Source organism: Ascaphus truei, chromosome 1 (assembly GCF_040206685.1).
Source record: "Ascaphus truei isolate aAscTru1 chromosome 1, aAscTru1.hap1, whole genome shotgun sequence".
NCBI lineage: Eukaryota > Metazoa > Chordata > Amphibia > Anura > Ascaphidae > Ascaphus > Ascaphus truei.
In genome coordinates this window covers 105,244,350-105,263,859 of record NC_134483.1, presented here as the reverse complement: position 1 = coordinate 105,263,859, position 19,510 = coordinate 105,244,350, and the positions used below count along the sequence as shown (strand labels likewise).

Sequence of the window (19,510 nt, the reverse complement as noted above, 5' to 3'; positions counted from 1 at the left end):
ATACAGGTAAATGTAAGCATTTAGGAAACAAGAATAAAGAGGCAACTTACAAATTAAATGGGACAACATTAAGTCAGTCCTTGATGGAGAGTGATTTAGGAGTGCTTTTAGACAGCAGATTTAGTAATAGTGCCCAATGTTGGGCAGTAGATGCAAAAGCAAATAAGGCTGGGGCCATGGTGCCTTCACCCGTGCGGAGGTGAGCGCGGCCGTGACGTCACCCGCTTGAAGCAGTGGCGTATTTCGACCATGGTACGCGCGCCATCCGTGGGCGTTTCTAGGGTTGTGCCAGTGCCGTTACGGAGCTGGTTCGCCCTCATGTGACTGGCCTGTCGCGCAAGAAATCATTTTGAACTGATTTGTTGCGCAACGAGCACCCCCTACTGCTTGCACGCGCCCGCACTTCGCATGGATGCGAACACTGCCTTAAGGCAGTCTGTTCGGTCCCGCACGGTCTGCGGTACCATGGCCCCAGCCTAAGATATTACCTTGCATTAAACAGGCTATTAATGTCAGGGAAGTAAGCATAATTATGCTACTGTATAAACATTAGTAAGACCACACCTTAAATATGGAGTACAGTTTTGGCCATCACTCCATTAAAAAAACATGGAGCTAGAAAAAGTATAGAGAAGAGCCACCAGATTAATAAAGGGGATGGATAATTTGATTTTATTAGGAGAGGCTAGCTAAATTAGATTTGTTTACATTTAGAATATATTTGGGAGCTTTCAAAAGAACTAGTCCTCGCAAGGTCTGTACTCACGACACGACTCGACACGACCTTAAGGTTGGAGGAAAGGAGATTTCACCAGCAACAAAGGAAAGGGATGTTTACATTAAAGGCAATTCAAATGTGGAATTCATTGCCCATGAAGACACTGAGGGCAGATGGAATTGATATTTTAGAAAGGTACAGTATGCAGGGATATACCAAATAAGTAAACATGGGAAGGATGTTGATCCAGGGAGAAATCTGATTGCCATTATTTGGAGCCTGGAAGGAATTACATTTTCCCCTTATGAGACAGCATTGGATGATGTTGCACTGGGTTTTTGTTTGTCTTCCTCTGGATCATAATATTGTAAATTCAAATATAGTATATGTCGTATAAATTTGGCATAGGTTGAACTAGATGGGTATATGCCTTTTTTTCCAACCTCATCTACTATGTAATAGATATTATTGCACTCATTCTCACACGGAAAATGTGTTGCCGCTCGCATCAGTTTGAATGCTTTATCGTGCGTTTTGGTTAATGCAGTATTCAAACTTGCAGCAATGTGCTACATCTGTATACTGAAATTGCATTCAATTGACAATCTCATCAATATAGCACCTGTACCATATTTGCAGATGTTTTTTCATCAAGCTTGTGTTTAGGTTTATTTTTTATTTTTGAAGTGAAACTTCTTTAGTGGCACATATTCTGATGGGGTAAACCGGGAGAGATGGGGGACGAAATGTGAAACGGAAGTGACGTCACGGCTTCCCCACATCCCCCTCCCACCCCACATGCCTGCTGTGACATGCCGCCGGTGCCGCTCCCCCCACACACCCCCCACACACCCGCTGTCGCCGCCGCCGCTCCTAACGGCCGCCGTTAACCCCACATGTCCGCTGCCATGGGTATACAAAGATGGCTGGCGCAGAGCTTCTGGTGCTGCGGGTGTGGGTGTAGTTAGATGGCGGAAGCCCCGCAAGTCCTCCAGCTGTGAGAGGAGGAGCCGCTGCTCAGCCTCTCTCCTACCTCTTCTCTACCTCCGCTTCCCCTTCCCTGTGTCCCGCTGACTGAGCGCCGCCGGAGGAGGAGAGGAGCCCCGAGATCATGGAGGGTAACCGGGACGGCCGCCAATTCCCCCCACACGCCCGCTGCGCTGTCAGCATATGCCAGTGACATGCCCTGTCGCCTCTCACGGCTCCTGCTCCAGTAACACGGGAAGCGGGGGGCTTGAGCGTGCCGCTTCCCACGCAGCACTGCCGGAGAGGGGGGCCTCTTAAGCACAGGGGTGGGGAGAGAATCAGGAGACTCAGCCAGAGCCCCCGCGGGTCCGCAGCTCGGGGGGGTGGGGTTAGAGAGAGTCAGGAGACTCAGCCAGAGCCCCCGCGGGTCCGCAGCTCGGGGGGGGGGAGAGGGGAGAGAGACTCAGGAGACTCAGACAGAGCCCCCGGCGAGTCCGCAGCTCCGTGGGGGGGGGTCTTGGGGGGAGAGGGGAGTCAGGAGAGAGGGGGCAGGACACAGAAAGAGAGACACACATACACTGACAGCCATACACATACACATACACACACTGACTGACTCACATACACACACATACACACACACACACACACACACACACACACACTGACTGACACACACTGACTGACATACACACACTGACTGACACACATACACACTGACTGACACACATACTGACTGACACACACACACACTGACTGACACACATACACACACACACACTGATACACATACACAGACATACACACACACACACACACTGACTGACACACACATACACGCACACTGACACACATACGCACTCACACTGACTGACACACACACGCACATTGACTGACACGCACGCACGCACACTGACTGACACACACACACATACATACACACACACACTGACTGACACACGCATACGCACGCACGCACGCACGCACACTGACTGACACGCACGCACTGACACACACAAATACACACACACACACACACACACACACACACTGACATACATACACACACACACTGACTGACACGCATACACACGCACACTGACTGGCACACGCACGCACATTGACTGACACACATGCACGCACGCACATTGACTGACACGCACACTGACTGACACACGCACACACTGACACACACAAATACACAGGTAGAAAGGGGGGGGTGATAGACAGCACTCTGACACAATGACTCAGCAAGGTTGCAGGGTGCACGGAACAGGAAGGGACCCTAATTCCCTTCAGAAGTACTAACAAACCAAAAGATAGTACCAGCACTCTCTGTCTCACAGCTATAGATATAGGCGAATACCAGTATAGGGAATATTCCCTACACTGGTATTCGCCTATATCTATAGCTGTGAGACAGAGAGTGCTGGTACTATCTTTTGGTTTGTTACACAAATACACACACACACACACTGACTGACACACATACACACACACACACACACACTGACTGACACACATACACTGACTGACACACACAGTCACACACACATACATACACACACTGACTGACACACATACACACACACACTGATACACATACGCACTCACACTGACTGACACACACACGCACATTGACTGACACACGCACGCACACTGACTGACACGCACGCACACTAACTGACACACGCACGCACACTGACTGACACACATACACACACACATGCACACTGACGCACGCACACACACTGACTGACACGCACGCACCGACACACACAAATACACACACACACTGACTGACACACATACACACACACACACACACACACACTGACATACACGCACACTGACTGACACACATACGCACGCACACTGACTGACACACGCACGCACATTGACTGACACACACGCACTCACGCACATTGACTGACACGCACGCACACTGACTGACACGCACGCACACTAACTGACACACGCACACACTGACACACACAAATACACAGGTAGAAAGGGGGGGTGATAGACAGCACTCTGACACAATGACTCAGCAATGTTGCAGGGTGCACGGAACAGGAAGGGACCCCAATTCCCTTCAGAAGTACTAACAAACCAAAAGATAGTACCAGCACTCTCTGTCTCACAGCTATAGATATAGGCGAATACCAGTGTAGGGAATATTCCCTACACTGGTATTCGCCTATATCTATAGCTGTGAGACAGAGTGCTGGTACAGCTAAACCCCGTTATAACGCGGGTCTCGGGGTCCACCCCGAGACCACCGCGTTACTAACGGGGTCGCGAGGAAAAAAAAATGGCCGCCGCGCTTTAGCGCATATTCATCCCGCGGGACAGGAGATGGGAGCGGGCATGTCCCTCCGCTCCCCGCTTCCCCCTGTCACCGCGGGACAGCCCGCGGGGCAGGAGATGGGAGCGAGGATGTCCCTCCTGTCCCCGCTTCCCCCTGTCACCGCGGGAACTGGCAGGCAACATCCACTCCTCACGAGCCGCACGGCGCATGCGCATGCGCACGGCGAACGTGAGGGGTGCCTGCATAAGTGTGCTGCTTTTGGAGACAGGTAAGCAGTCCCCCCGCCGCAGCACAGGGCCCTCGCGTGTGTGTAAGTGTCTGTGAGTGTGTGTAAGAGCGGGAGGTGGGAGGTTTGACAGGGAGGGGGGGCGTGGCTTGAGCGGAGGGACCCGCTACTCTCCCCCCTCTCCCTCCCCGGACTGCAGGAGGGAGCTGCTACTCTCCCCCCCTCCCCGGACTGCAGGAGGGAGCTGCTACTCTCCCCCCCCTCCCCGGACTGCAGGAGGGAGCTGCTACTCTCCCCCCACTCCCTCCACTGGCTGCAGGAGGGACCCGCTACTTCCCTCCCCCTCCCTCCACGGACTCGGGCTGGAGCACTCATACATACACACACACACACACACACACACACAGGCACTCACGCACTCATACACACACACACGCGCGCACACACATGCAGGCACTCACGCACTCACACACGCACACACAGACAGGCACTCGCACTCACACACACACAGACCGCTAACCCCCCCCCCCCCCGCCGCAGTACAGGGCCCGCCGTAGCCGCAGCGCAGGGCCCCGCCACCCCCCCAACCCCCACAGCACAATGACTTCCCACCCCCTTAACTTTGTGAAACAAAAGTCACAAGACGTTGTACAGGCAAAATACATCTGTTAAAGTGCAGTTGTCTGTTTATTTCTATATAATAATTGTGTGCAGTGTGCAGTGTGTGTGCAGTGTGTGTGCAGTGTGTCAGTGTGTGCAGTGTGAGCAATGAGGAGTGTGTGTGCAGTGTACAGTGTGTGTGCAGTGTGTCAGTGTGTGCAGTGTGTGCAGTGTGAGCAATGAGCAGTGTGTGTGCAGTGTGTCAGTGTGTGTGCAGTGTGAGCAATGAGCAGTGTGTGTGCAGTGTGGCAGTGTGTGCAGTGTGAGCAATGAGCAGTGTGTGTGTGCAGTGTGTGTGCAGTGTGTCAGTGTGTGCAGTGTGAGCAATGAGCAGTGTGTGTGCAGTGTGTCAGTGTGTGCAGTGTGAGCAATGAGCAGTGTGTGTGTGCAGTGTGTGTGCAGTGTGAGCAATGAGCAGTGTGTGTGCAGTGTGCAGTGTGTCAGTGTGAGCAATGAGCAGTGTGTGTGCAGTGTGCAGTGTGTGTGCAGTGTGGCAGTGTGAGCAATGAGCAGTGTGTGTGCAGTGTGTGCAGTGTGCAAAAAAAAAATGTAAATTTTTTTTTTTTTTTTTTTAAACGGGAGCCACGGGAAAACCGCGTTATAACCGAATCGCGGTATAACGAGGCGCGTTATAACGGGGTTTAGCTGTACTATCTTTTGGTTTGTTACACAAATACACACACACACTGACACACATACACACACACACACACACACACATACACTGACTGACACACATACACTGACTGACACACATACACTGACTGACACACATACACTGACTGACACACATACAACTGACTGAAACACATACACTGACTGACACACACAGTCACACGCACACACACACGAGGAATTCACACTTATTGCAAATACAGGGGATGTGTGCCAAGCACGCACTTTCTAAGTCCAAATTTATTTGCGTTTTGTCAATGAAATTGTATTTTGATTTTTAATTAAAACATCACAAACACAAATACAATTTCTGTGACAAAAGTCACAGAAGTTTCACTTACTATGCACGTGCACAGCACACACAGCTTTTTTTTTTGTATGTATGACTGAACTTAATAGCGAAACGCTGTATAAAAGCGAATCACAGGTGATGCATTATGCTGCTCTTTTGTGGATTTTTTTTATTTATTTATTTTTTTTTCTCCAGGTATTTGATATTCAAATATACTTGTTTTAGATTTTTTTTTGTTTTGTTATTTTACCTTTGCTAGGTGGCGATGAGAGCTTTGGGTTTTGATGTGAAAAAAGCAGATGTTCTAAAAATACTGAAAGATTATGACAGTGAAGCAACAGGCAAAATTTCCTTTGAAGACTTTAATGAAGTTGGTATGTATATCTGAACTCACTGTATTTGTTTTGTTCCCTTAAATTTTATTCTCCATTTTAAATAACAATATTGGATCATTTCAACTTGTCACTAAAGGCAGACTAGGTCCTCAAATATTTAGGAATTTTTTCCCCCCTATGCATATTATAGTTGGCAAAAAATACGGCGTATTGCACACTAAGAAAAATGATTTGACAACACTCCAAAAAAATAAAAATATTGGTGCAAGTCAATAATTGCTTAAAGAGTAGGACAGTCCGTGCACTGAAAATACTTTGAAAATTAAAATTTGCTTTTATTCATTCAATAGAAAAATACAGGTTTACATTAAAAAAAAAAAAAAAAAGACAAATCATGAATGCATTCATGTTACCTTTTTTGTTGCCATTTAATGATGTAGTTTATGGTGCATGAATTTCCAGTATCCTGCACACTAGTGTAATTTAGAAAGTTCAAGACGAGGGTGCAATAGGGGGGGGGGGGGGGGTAAAGTATACGTGAACAGTACACTTTTTTTTTTATAAAGAAAAATCGACCCCCCCCCCCCCCCAAAAAAAAACCTTCACGCCCCCTTGGTCTCCATGGCTTTTTTTTTTTTTTTAATTGGCTCTTACTGTACAGTATGGCAACTAACCGCCTAGGCGTTTCTGTTACCGCTTTCAGTTGGTCAGAGCCCCCTGATGAAGAAAATATGGAAAACGCAGAGTTATCTGTAATATACAGGTCTGAAAGCTTAGGCGAAGTCCATGGTGTCGCAGAGGCGCGATCACATTGCCTTAAGGCATTGATCGAGCCCATGTACCATGCACAGCAGCAGGAGGGGGGCGTGTTTCGCGAGGAATCGGGTGAAACTGAATTCTCGTGCGGCCGTCAGGTCACGTGAGCAGTTCGCCCAATGAGGGCGAACCAGCTTCGTGACATCACTGTTACGCCCCTAGACAAACCCCCCGGTGGCGCGTCTAGCATGTCCGGAAAACGCTTCATGCGTGTGATGTCGTGTGGGCGAAGGCAGTAGGGACCTTCCCTAAGAAACACCACAGAATTTACATACAGGTGAGCAATTATTTAACTGATCTATAGTGGTGCAGCATTTAAATCCAAAAAAACGTGTTTGATAATCCACCCTGATTACAAACATTGTAACGTGTGCGTGTGCGTTCGCTTCTTCTTCTTTTTTTTTTTTTTTTTTTTTTTTTAATTTTTTTTTTATTGATCTTTTCAATTTTGAGGTACAGAATAAAGAGTGACAAGGGAAAAACATGATGTTGAATAGTAATACATACAAAAATGCACAAACATGGGGGGAATTAGCCGTTTAAACCGCCCACTCCTCTCCGGCACGCAGTCTCCGCGACCGGGGTAACTCCACTGGGGGGAAAGAGGAGGAGGCATAAATATCCTAACTTATATTAATATATCAAGGGAGAAGACATCCAAAGGAGGGGGGAAGGGATGGTGGTCGTCTCACCACGGCCTTTCGTTTCAGCCAACTAGAAAGAAAAAAATCCTCTCTTTTTTTTTTGTGGGGTCAGGAAATCTGTTAACTCTCTTGTCTTTTTCAAACCTTCCCTTCTCATCAGGTCCGGTCCACTATAGCTTGGCTCTGGATACTATACTATCTATATGTAAGCCACGGGTCCCATATTTTGTAGTTTCTTTGTGTGTCTTAGTCAGTCTGTCCATTGTCATGGCCTCGTTTATCTCTTTATTTTGTATCGTGTTTGTGGAAGGGGCTTCTATATTTTTCCAGGCCGTGGCTATTGCGCATCTGGTGGCTGTGAGAATGTGGGAGCTAAGTTTACGTTGATGAGGGTTCAGTGATTCGATTGGTTTAGCTAGGAGAAATGCTATCGGGTCCAGGGCAATCCTGACCCCCAACATCTCCTCAAGCCAATCTCTAAAATTGGACCATAGATTCACTATTTTTGGACATGTCCACCAAATATGGATCATATCTCCCACACTACCACAGCCCCTCCAACACAGATCTGAGTATCCAGGATAGATCTTTGTTTTTGTGGGATCAAGTTCCATCTAAAATAGTATCTTCTACGCATTTTCTATTGTTTTAGTACAAATAGATGTCTTGGCTGCTCCTTCCCATATATCTCCCTCCCCCCCCCATTCCTCATTCTATATATATATATATATATATATATATATATATATATATATATATATATATATATTTATAGACACACACACACACACATACACACACATACACACATACACACATACACACATACACACACATACACACACATACACACACATACACACATACACACACATACACACATACACACACATACACACATACACACATACACAAAGGCAGATGTCACTCGCAATAAAGGTAGAAAGCCGGTGCTTGTCCCATATAATATTGAATAAAATTTAGATTCCTTACCAGGCAGACCAGGAGTCCAAGACCACGCAGCAAGAACCGAGACAGCACTCAGATTGATATCAAATATAAATGTATTGAAAAATTTTTTTTCAATACATTTATATTTGATATCAATCTGAGTGCTGTCTCGGTTCTTGCTGCGTGGTCTTGGACTCCTGGTCTGCCTGGTAAGGAATCTACATTTTATATATATTTATATATATTGAAATTTATTGCTTCACTATCTGACCGTAACTTTTTATATAGAGTATATGAGACCTTTTTGATAGTCTGCTACTACATAGATTTTTAAACCCGGTTACTTCTTTAAATTGTATTAACAATTTTTCTTGTGTTGTCCGAGGCTTGCCTATTGGTTATAAAACCCACCTGGTCCAGGTTTATTAGTCTCGGCAACACTAAGTTAATTCTGTTTGCAAGGACCTTACTGTAGATTTTTAGATCACAGTTTAGTAGGGATATTGGTCTATAACTCTTGCAACTGACAGGGTCTTTCCCTTTATGTATTGCCACAATATTTGCCTTTGACATAGTTTACACAATTTCCTCGCCTTTCATAAAGGAATTCATTAGCTTGACTAGATATGTCACGGGAGACAAAGCTTTTAACACTTAATTACCAGGATCATTTCATTGAGCAAAACGAGTGATCAAATAAATTGTAATTTATTCACTTAAATAGGCACACACACCATTACATAAAATACAGAAGAAAGACACACTTACTTTGGAAACTGGGATACAAAACTAATCTTTCCTAGCTGTAGGGACTTCACATCTAGAAGTTTACCCCCAATAGGCTTGTAACTGCAAAGCTTCTAGGCAGGCTGTGTTGACGCAGAGCCCTGTCTCTTTGTTGATGGGAATTGGAAACTTAAAATCACTTAGAACTTGGAAATCTTGAAACACATCTTGAACCACACAAATCTCAGTTGGGTAAGGGTTTCTAAAAACTCTCAAACCCCTGCCACAGAATTCTATATTCCTATCTGGAGCATAAGAGATTTCCCTAGCAGCCAATCTGAGACAACTCGGTCTCATAAAAACAGGGTTTCTTATCTCCTGACTGTTTACAGGGGCAGGTGACATATAGCCCTTCTGCCCTCTGTTTCCTGCCTCCCACCCGCGGTGACAGGTCTTCAGCCGGTCTGGGTAGACCTGCTTGAAATGTAAATCGGGTCTCTTTATCTGAGGATGTGGCCACTACTTGGCTATCCTGAACCAATGGCTCTCACACCTCTAGCCTTTCAAGTCTGAGGGAGAGAAAGTGACACCAGCTTGGTACAATGCCCACACACATGTTGCAATACACTTTGGTAATTCAATATACCTCCCCCTCTGCAAAACCTGCCCCACACTTTAATAAAAATCTCTCTGCTTTTCACCTAGCTGGAGTTCCCCCTGAACCCCTATACCAGGCTCAGGGTGACTTGGGCATTAACTGGGCACCAAGCATAATACATTTAAACATATCGGTTTAATAAACTAACTTGTACCCTTCTTTATTAAAATGTTTTACGTCTTTTGGTGTGAGAGAGCGAGAACCTAATCTGGTTTATCCTCACCAGCCATATCCCTTACACTCTGCAAACAAACTTTTTATTTTTATTTTAATGAAACAAACCTTCGCAGTCATTTATACCTGACTGGAGTGCCCCCTAACCCAGTATCTCAGGGTTAGGGAAACTTAGGCATGATTTGGGCATCCTCTCTTTTATACCAGGGAGCCCTGTGCCTCATTTTACCTTTTCCTGGTTTATGCTGAAGCAGGACGTTCTAGTGGTGAGTTGCAAGAACGTTTTCAGGATGGGGTCTGACCAGAGCACAGGGCGTCTATGTATCCGAGAATCTCACTTTATTCCCAGATACATTTCTGGGGTAACTCATAACTTGAGAACCCCAATACATAGCTACAATCTGTAAAGACGTTCTCTGACAAACCCACCCTGAAACTTACCTCCTGAAAATCTCCTGGTCCCAGCACCTCTGGAAAAGGTAAAACACAAAAAATGGCAATTGTCGCATATTTTGCTCACAGTCACAGTAATGCATACACAATGCCCGGGCCCAAGAGCTGACACGCTAGGACCCCAAAACATGGATCAGGGGTAACCAGGTGGGCTTAACCTTTATTATTGAGTCTGGTTACCCCCTTACCGTCACAATTTGGGGCCAGGATCTTAAAATATTTATTGTAATAAATGTTAGCCAGCCTGGGTTTTTTGAGATTTAGAACCACCGTTCTGATCTACTCTATTGTAATTTGAGCGTTTAACTCCCCTAGTTCCTCTCCTGACAGCCCCGGAAGATTACAATTATTCATGAAATCTATTTTGTTTTTATTGGGTTTGATTTGCGCCGGTTTCAGATTATATAGTTCTGTATAGAATTTAGTAAATTCGCCTGCTATTTCTGCCGGGTCATGGGTGACCTTCCCTTTCCTTGTCCTTATTGCATAAACCCCTGGTTTTTTTTGCTTTTAGTCCTTTTAATTTATTCGCTAATAATTTATCGGCTTTGTTGCCTTGTCCATCTTAGAACCTTCTCTACTTCTTCCATCTGTATGTTTCTGAGCTCTTCCCTCAGTGTTAGTTTCTGCAATATCTTTTTATTGGGATTTGCCTTATGGGCTTTCTCTAACTCTGATCCCTTCCGTTAATACCCTAATGGCTCTTGTGTTTTTTTTCCTCTTTTCTTATGGGTCACTATAGCTATGCACGTGCCTCCCACAACAAAGTCTCGGACTCCACGCTTCCCACATTATTGGTGAAATAGTCTTTCAAGGAGTCCACAATTTTTTTGTTTTCGATCTCTAGATGATTAAATAGGGAGTCATTAAGTCTCCAAGTAAAGTACTTTGGGGACGACAGGAGGGTTTTAATTTGGATCTCTATAGGGGCATGGTCCGACCACGTTAAGGGGCTTGTCTGGTGTCAGCATTGTTTTGGTTCAATTTTGGGCTTATGAAAAAGTAGTTTAACCTGAAATAGAAGCTGTGTGGAGCCGAGTAGAACATATAATCTTTCTGGTTATTGTTTCGAGATCTCCAAGTGTCTATTAGTGGGAAGCTTTCTATCATATCGAGTATAGAGAACTGAATCTCCTGTGGTACTACCAAAATCTTTTTTTGGATTATGTGTCAAAAGCGGGGAAGAGACATCAATTCAATAGAAACAGTGGATAGATCAGACTCTTTGCACATAAGTCTGTGTTCCAGTGCTGTTGCCCGCTGAGGCTCTGAATCACAATTATGAGCCTATGAGAAAAAAAACAAACCCTGCAATCCCACAATGAAGCAGCGCAGCAGGTAGGTAAAAACAAACTCGCAGCTCTAGATCCAAGCTAGTATAACAGCAGATCTCACAATAAGTGAATGTCCATAAACCCCTAAACAGGTTGTCCACACGGGGACCAGCAACAAGGTTTTACTCATGAATCCATATTTCTTGATGAGTGCAGGTCTGTAAATCCTTGCGTGCGTCCCCGCTGGTATAACGTAGTAGTTGAAGCCAAAAAAGGGAGCAGAGGAGCACTGCAAAAATAGAGAACTGGACTCTGGATCATATAAAAATAAAAACAAATTTATTATGGCATGGTGCCAAAGGAAGTGAAATAAAGGAGCACCTCTGACGTGTTTCCCGCCGTCACTGGCGCTTTATCATAGAGCTCTTATGATTTAAATTTCTGTAATTTCTTATGATTACATTTCTGTTTCTGTTCGGGATGTTGCTGCGCGGGGCTACGGCTCTATGGGCCCTGTCCATCATTGTGTCCTCTGAGGTCTGGGACTAGGGATTTGAACAACCTGCAGATTGTAAATTGGAAGTCCTCCATTGGAATAGATTCAGGGATATTCCTTATACTTAAATTTTGGCGTCTTTCTCTGTTCTCTAGGTCTTCTATATTATATTTGAACTGGGAGAATTCTGAGATAAAACGAACAGAGAACAGAAACCTAGAATGGGCACTCAAAACACCTGGTGGGTGATGAATGAATGGGTTAAAACGTAATACTTTATTATCCAAGTAAAATAATGGGGATTAAAACGAATATTAAACACTCAGATCCTTAGGTATGAACACTCAATGCAATGTTCCGAATCAAATTTAGAGACTGCACAAAACACTAAAATAGTGTCTAGCAGTGTGAACAGGTGGATAGAATAAACCACTGTTCAATGTAAACCAGAAACAGCTAATGCCTCTAGTGCAGTGGTAAGTATTAGTGCGCAGAACCTTAAATGATAATAAAGCGATGTACAGGGAGGTGGACCCTAGCCAGGTCTGCCAGCATACTGAATAGTAAAATATGTGACTAGATGACACAGGGTCCTAGCCATATATGCGTAATGTAGACAACATATATGGTATAATGATGAAGAGTCACGTAGCTATATGGTGTAAATGACCAAAGATCAGGGTCTGAAAATGTTGCTCAGTTCACCTGGGTATAATGTGAAACCTATGTGTGGCAGAACAGAGTGTAAAAGATCTAAGATGGTCCCATACCAACTAATTGTGGCAGATGATACATACATGCACTAGATACATACACTTAGTAAACTTGTAGGGAAAACGGGCAAAACTCGGTGTGGATTCTGCTGGTGTACCTCTAGAAAGGAATATGCCTGTGATACTCAGGATGCGATGTGGTGATCCACACATTGCAGACCACAGTGGGTAATTGATATCTATATGATAACAGCACTGACTGTTCCGCGCTAGTTGATTTGTCTTTTTGTGCAATCGCTCCTCTACCAAATGTGCCAGCTAGAGCAAGCAGGGTGGGGGGCCGGCGGCCCAAGATCTTGGCTGGGTCTCTGTTTTAGGCCTACCCAACGTGGCTCCACTAGCTAGGCCCCAAGTCTCAAACTTGTAATGTCTATATGTTGGTCAGAATTTTCGGACTTGGTGTCTAAATAGTCCTTGCTTTATAGGCTATTCTAATTTTGTGTTTCTTTGTTTTGATGTAAAAGAAACTGGACCTGGATTATTATGGATTAGTGTTCCCTATTTCTGGAGCTGCAGTCTCACATCTATCTTGGTCAGGTTCCAGACCACGGCCCTGAAACTAGTTTTGAGCAGAAAGCTTTCGAGGCATCTTCTAACATTTTGTCAGAGCTTGACAAAATGTGAGCCCTAGGTCTCCATGGCACCTAGAATTTTTGCCTGTGTGCCTGGTCCTCGCAGGGAAAGAGCCACATGGATGGGAAGACTGCTGTGGTGTTTAAACCCTGCTTCCCAAAGTTGCAATACCTTGTGTAGCATTATGCATATAGGGCATTTTGGTATATTAACACATCTTCTCCTCCCGATCCTGTATTGGTCTTGAGGATGAAGATGTGCATTGTTGTTATTTTAGTCATTTTCTAACAATAGCAAAGTGCATCAGTTGTGTTGTCATGCCACAAGCTGAAAGGGTCAATAAACTTTGTGTAGAACAGCCATGTAGGGACCATAACAAAAAACTTTTTCCCTTCAGACTTTTGCAACTGGCTATGAAAGTAGTGTATTTTATTTTTTCTAAATTAATTATTTGACCTTAACGTTGTATAAAGATCGACTATTTTATTTTTTATAAATAAGCTCTTTAATGAAAAGCTCCGTGATGTAAAATGACAGTAATTTTGTTTGGTTTTTCTCTCTAGTCACAGATTTAATAATAGATCGTGATCCACAAGAAGAAATGCTGAAAGCATTTAAATTATTTGATGATGATGACTCCGGCAAGATAAACTTGAGAAATCTCCGTCGAGTTGCTCGAGAACTTGGTGAAAATATGACTGATGAAGAACTACGGGCTATGATAGAAGAGTTTGATAAAGATGGTGATGGGGAAAGTAAGTTCATGTTGAACACTATATTAATAACATGGTAAAGGGCTTCAGTAGGTACCTGGATAAACTGGATCAATAGCAAAATTTATTTTGCAAACTGCTTTACTACATCTGACGCAAGCAGAATGTTTGAGGTGTGTGCATAGAAGCATGCAAATGTTACATGTGGGTATTTGAGATGGGGGGGGGGGCTTTTCACAGTTCCTTTTGTGGTAAATTAAAAGGCACAGTAATGTAAATGGTGGATGTAGATATACTGTACCTTGCTTGGCGTTACTGTACATTACATATCTCTAGTAAAAACAGAAAGTTAATCCCTGCTCTTCTCCCATTGGGATAGCAATAAATGGGGAAATATACATAGTGAAAACTAAATCTATAAGACAAAGGAGACTTTTGGTTACATCCTCTGATCAAATAATGCCAAGCCTGCTAACCAATGTCAAGGTAAGTCTCAATAGCAGGTCCCTATGCTAAATGCATACACATTTTCTGTGAAATATACCCTGAAGGGGTTAATATATTCAGCATAAGCTATGTAACTTAGTGCAGTTAAAAACTGGTACTTACCAGTGAAGCTACTTACCTGTAAGCAAGTAGAGTGAATAGTGAATTTGCAAGGACCTTTTGGGAGATTATATACCTTGAAAAAGGAGGTACTGGCCTCCCACAAACTGCTCAATAAGCAGTTGCAGGTGGATTGGCTAGATACATTCACACCCTAATAGTGGTGCCCTCTAGGAGCGTGCTGCTAAGAATGCCAATTATATTAGAATTTTGTTACTGCTTGAAGTTAAAATAGAATGGTTCTGTGGTGAGCTTTAGTACTAAATTATCATTGAAAAGACGCATTCATCTTATTGAAAGATTATTTTATCTTGTCAGTACTACAGTACATTGTGTACTTCTATGTTTATGTATACAATACCACAAACTTGTGGCCACTGACTACAGCCTCCTTGTTTGCCCATCTTGCTTGGGTAATCTGATTTACCTGTATTTGGTGACCATGACTTCTTAATCATTGGAAGGCAGTTTGTATGAATCTTGTCCTATTGACAACTGGCTTGCATTGAACATCATTTAACCCCTTTTTATGATGTAGATTATATCAGCACGTTGGCATTTAACTGATGTCACATAACCTGTATTCACTTGCCATATCAGGGGTTGCAGATCATTCAGTGCTCATCATACATGTGTATTGGCTCCGAACTACTGTAAACATCGTTTGACCAATATTCTTAAATGAAGGTCACACTTGAACAGTGGATTTCTTAATCAAACTATTAAATAGATCTTGGCTGACAAATGTGATATGGTCTCAGGATAAAATGGAAGCGTGTAACTTAATCTAAACGTTGGTATCTTTCTTGGAGGTCAAATGTAGTCATTTTTATTACCTAATGACACAAAGGATAAGCACTAAATGTAATCTAGCTACTGTTATAAATCTAAAATGAATATATATATAATGTGAACTAAGTGTATGATTATATTATATTCACATTTGCGTTTTTAAATGAAAAACCGTGTTCAGCAACTTAGTATTGTAAATCAATGGAACCAGTATGTACATTTTCATGTGTGGCACTTTGTTTGGACAAAATTATTTGATGCAGAGATTAAAATGGTGACATAATTTGGAACGTATTTGCGTTTCTGCTATGTCACTTAATTGTTGAACTTGTTCTCTGTCAAATCACCGATGGCCTTTCAATGTTTTTAGGAAAAATAAATATATAATTTTGTTTCCAGAAGTAGAAATTATGACTGTTGCATACTGTAGTGCTGACGGTTATTCTAACACAAACCAGTGGCAATCGCCATAAAGACCCATGTACATGCTGGGTCTAGTTTAAGGCATTTCTGCATTGACTAATGGCCCATCAGATTCACAGTGGGGGTCCCTGGCAATCCCATAACTGAATGGGACTGCCAGGGACCCCTGCTGTGTTAATCAGATGGGTCATTAGTCAATGCAGAAATGCCTTAAACTAGCCAGGTTACACCCAGCATGTAGTGATATTGGAAACGTAAGCGCAAACCTCCAAAAATATAAAAATATAATGAATAAAGTTAAAATGAACAATAAATATCACCGAGAGGAGATGCAGCTGGTGTGAGCAATTTCTCAATCTCTCAAGGTAACATCTGGAGGAGTACACGAAGCGCAAGAGTCCTCTCACAGGTGGGAAAATATCACAGGAAATCAGGTAACAATGTGAGCAGCATATGTAGGAAAAAAGAGGGTTCAGTAACGGTGCAGCTCTGCTTGGCTCTGCTCAGCTTCTGCTCGTGTTTCTCACTTCCGCACTCGGGCGGTGTCTGACGTCACGGACCTGCTCTTTCAATCCTCCAATGGTAAGGGAGGGATGGTCTGGCTCCGTAGTCGCGGCAACGCAAGATCTTTCAGCGGGGAGACACAGGAAAAGGAACAGCTGGCGGCTCGGCAGAGGATCTGAACTGCTTCACGGGTGACAGCGCATATAGTATCCCTATGCGTTTCATCCGGATGACCGGTGTCACCCCTGAAGAAGTCCAGTCATCCGGATGAAACGCGTAGGGATACTATATGCGCTGTAACCCGTGAAGCAGTTCAGATCCTCTGCCGAGCCGCCAGCTGTTCCTTTTCCTGTGTCTCCCCGCTGAAAAGATCTGATGCTGATTACGGATCCAGACCATCCCTCCCTTACCATTGGAGGATTGAAAGAGCAGACGCCGCCTGAGTGCGGAAGTGAGAAACACGAGCAGAAGCTGAGCAGAGCTGCGCCGTTACTGAACCCAGAGTGGTTAAACCGCTATTTTTTTTATCCTGGAGCATGTGAGTGGACTGGAGCTCCCTGCTCTAGTATTGTTTGTTCATTAAAACTGTGTTGCACTATATTTTTCTCTTTTTTTCCTACATATGCTGCTCACATTGTTACCTGATTTCCTGTGATATTTTCCCACCTGTGAGAAGACTCCTTGCGCTTCGTGTACTCTTCCAGATACACACAGCATGTAACCGGGCTAGTTTAAGGTAAGCTTTAGAATACTCGTTGTCTCGTCTGTGTACCCGGTTTTAAAAATAAAGAGAAGGCTTCCTAGGAACCCTTGTATTCCCTGGGCAACCCTAAAGGCTTCCGAGGAATTTTCAGGTCATTTAAAATATGTACCAAATATAGAAGCATTTACAATGCATCTGATCTCAGACACACTGTTAGAGAGGTTTGGGCTTCCTCAGAATTTTACAATATAATTGTATATTCCTTAACCGTAAAAAAGACTGCAATAAGAAATACTGTGCAACATGCATTGCAGTACACAAGGTCATTGCTATCCGTATGCATTTTATGTTGCTTTAAATTGTCTTTTTAAATGGATATATACATACTATCCTGACAAACGTACAATGTTTCAGTTTTTTGTTTCTCAGCTTGCAAGGTTAGCGTTTCCTATTTTAAAAGTCAACTTGTATTTATGGTAATGGGCAATCATTTAAAAAAAATGTCCTTAAACAGTTTATATTTTAGAGTTTAAACATTGTGTATATACTATTCTTTCTATACGCAGTAAATCAAGAGGAATTCATATCCATAATGACTGGAGACATTTAGCAAGTTACGAGAAGAAGAGCTACAAGGCTTCTGCATGCTGAACCCGGCATTTGCCATCGGTGGCATCAGTACTTTTTTTTTCTCTACCCACCCCTTCCCCCTTATTGTGGACCAAAATAATGTTAAACATCAGTATTTTCGTAGCATTTTGTTTGCTATATTGTAATATTTTATCAACATTTTGAGTACAGTCTTATTTGTAAAATAGTTTTCTATGCAGTTTTTAAATTAAATCATACTTTGGAAATCCATTTGCAAGTGGCATTCTGTTTTCTTTCTAATTATCTTATTACAAATGATTGCTTATAATATTAAAATATCTGTTTACTTGTTAACCGTTTTACTTTTTTTGTTGTTGCGATTTTTATCCCATTTTCATAATGGGGTGGTTGACGATTTGCAGTATAGCTGCTAAATTGTATTTAGTTTTCAAAAACTTATCAAAACTAAAGAAGACCTAAAGCCTTTTAATCTCCTGTCCCTCCATGTTGGTGCATGACATGAGGGAATAGGCTATGCCTATCTGACTTGTTTGAGGCCTTCTAAGCCCCTTCTATGCCCGCTTCAGGTCAGTTGGCTCTGTCCTATGCTTTTACTAAACAGATCAACTCTGTGTCCTATGGGGGGGAAGAGCGTTCAACCACGGGCTGATATCACACTTCCCTACCCCCACCCAGGACCTGCTCTACTGCCCGGTCAGTCTGAAGTGCCACCACAGTGGATGCACATCTTCGAGCTGGGTACTTGGGCAGTAGGACAAGAGAACAAAAAAGTGGTGCACTGTTGAATGATTTAAGCTGGAGTATGTATCCAAAAAAGTAAGTTATTTATTCAACACATCAGGTGTAACAACAAAGGAGACAAATCTCTAACGTGTTTCGTGCCTGCAAGTGGTGCTTTGTGGGGGGGGGGGGGAGTGCCACTTGCAGGAGCGAAATGTGGTAGAGATTTGTCTCCTTTGTTACAACTGATGTGTTAAATAAAGAGGGGGGTAGAAGAAGAGGAAGGGGGTAGGAAGAGGAGGGAAGGGGGGTAGGAAGAGGAGGGAAGGGGGGTAGGAAGAGGAGGGAAGGGGGGGTAGGAAGAGGAGGAAGGGGGTAGGAAGAGGAGGGAAGGGGGTAGGAAGAGGAGGGAAGGGGGTAGGAAGAGGAGGGAAGGGGGTAGGAAGAGGAGGGAAGGGGGTAGGAAGAGAGGAGGGAAGGGGGGGGAGGAAGAGAGGAGGGAAGGGTGGGAGGAAGAGAGGAGGGAAGGGGGGGAGGAAGAGAGGAGGGAAGGGGGGGAGGAAGAGAGGAGGGAAGGGGGGGGAGGAAGAGAGGAGGGAAGGGGGGGGAGGAAGAGAGGAGGGAAGGGGGGGAGGAAGAGAGGAGGGAAGGGGGGAGGAAGAGGGGAGGAGGAGAGGAGGGAAGGGGGGGGGAAGGAAGAGAGGAGGGAAGGGGGG

At 44.1% G+C, this 19,510-nt stretch overlaps 1 protein-coding gene across 3 annotated transcripts in view; it reads left to right on the top strand.

Annotated features, from left to right (window-relative positions):
• Positions 1-18,323, top strand: part of CETN3 (centrin 3) — a 34,923-nt gene extending 16,600 nt beyond the window's left edge. Inside the window, exons 3-7 of one of the 3 annotated variants that reach the window (XM_075593007.1) lie at positions 6,108-6,222; positions 14,285-14,476; positions 16,621-16,689; positions 17,436-17,495; positions 18,029-18,323. In XM_075593007.1, coding sequence (XP_075449122.1) covers positions 6,108-6,222; positions 14,285-14,476; positions 16,621-16,689; positions 17,436-17,494 — 435 coding nt within the window. In that variant the 3' untranslated portion in view covers position 17,495; positions 18,029-18,323. The remainder of the gene's footprint in view (positions 1-6,107; positions 6,223-14,284; positions 14,477-16,620; positions 16,690-17,435; positions 17,496-18,028) is intronic. The other 2 variants (XM_075593014.1, XM_075593022.1) reach the window with 2 other exon arrangements.
• The last annotated feature ends 1,187 nt before the right edge of the window (positions 18,324-19,510 follow it).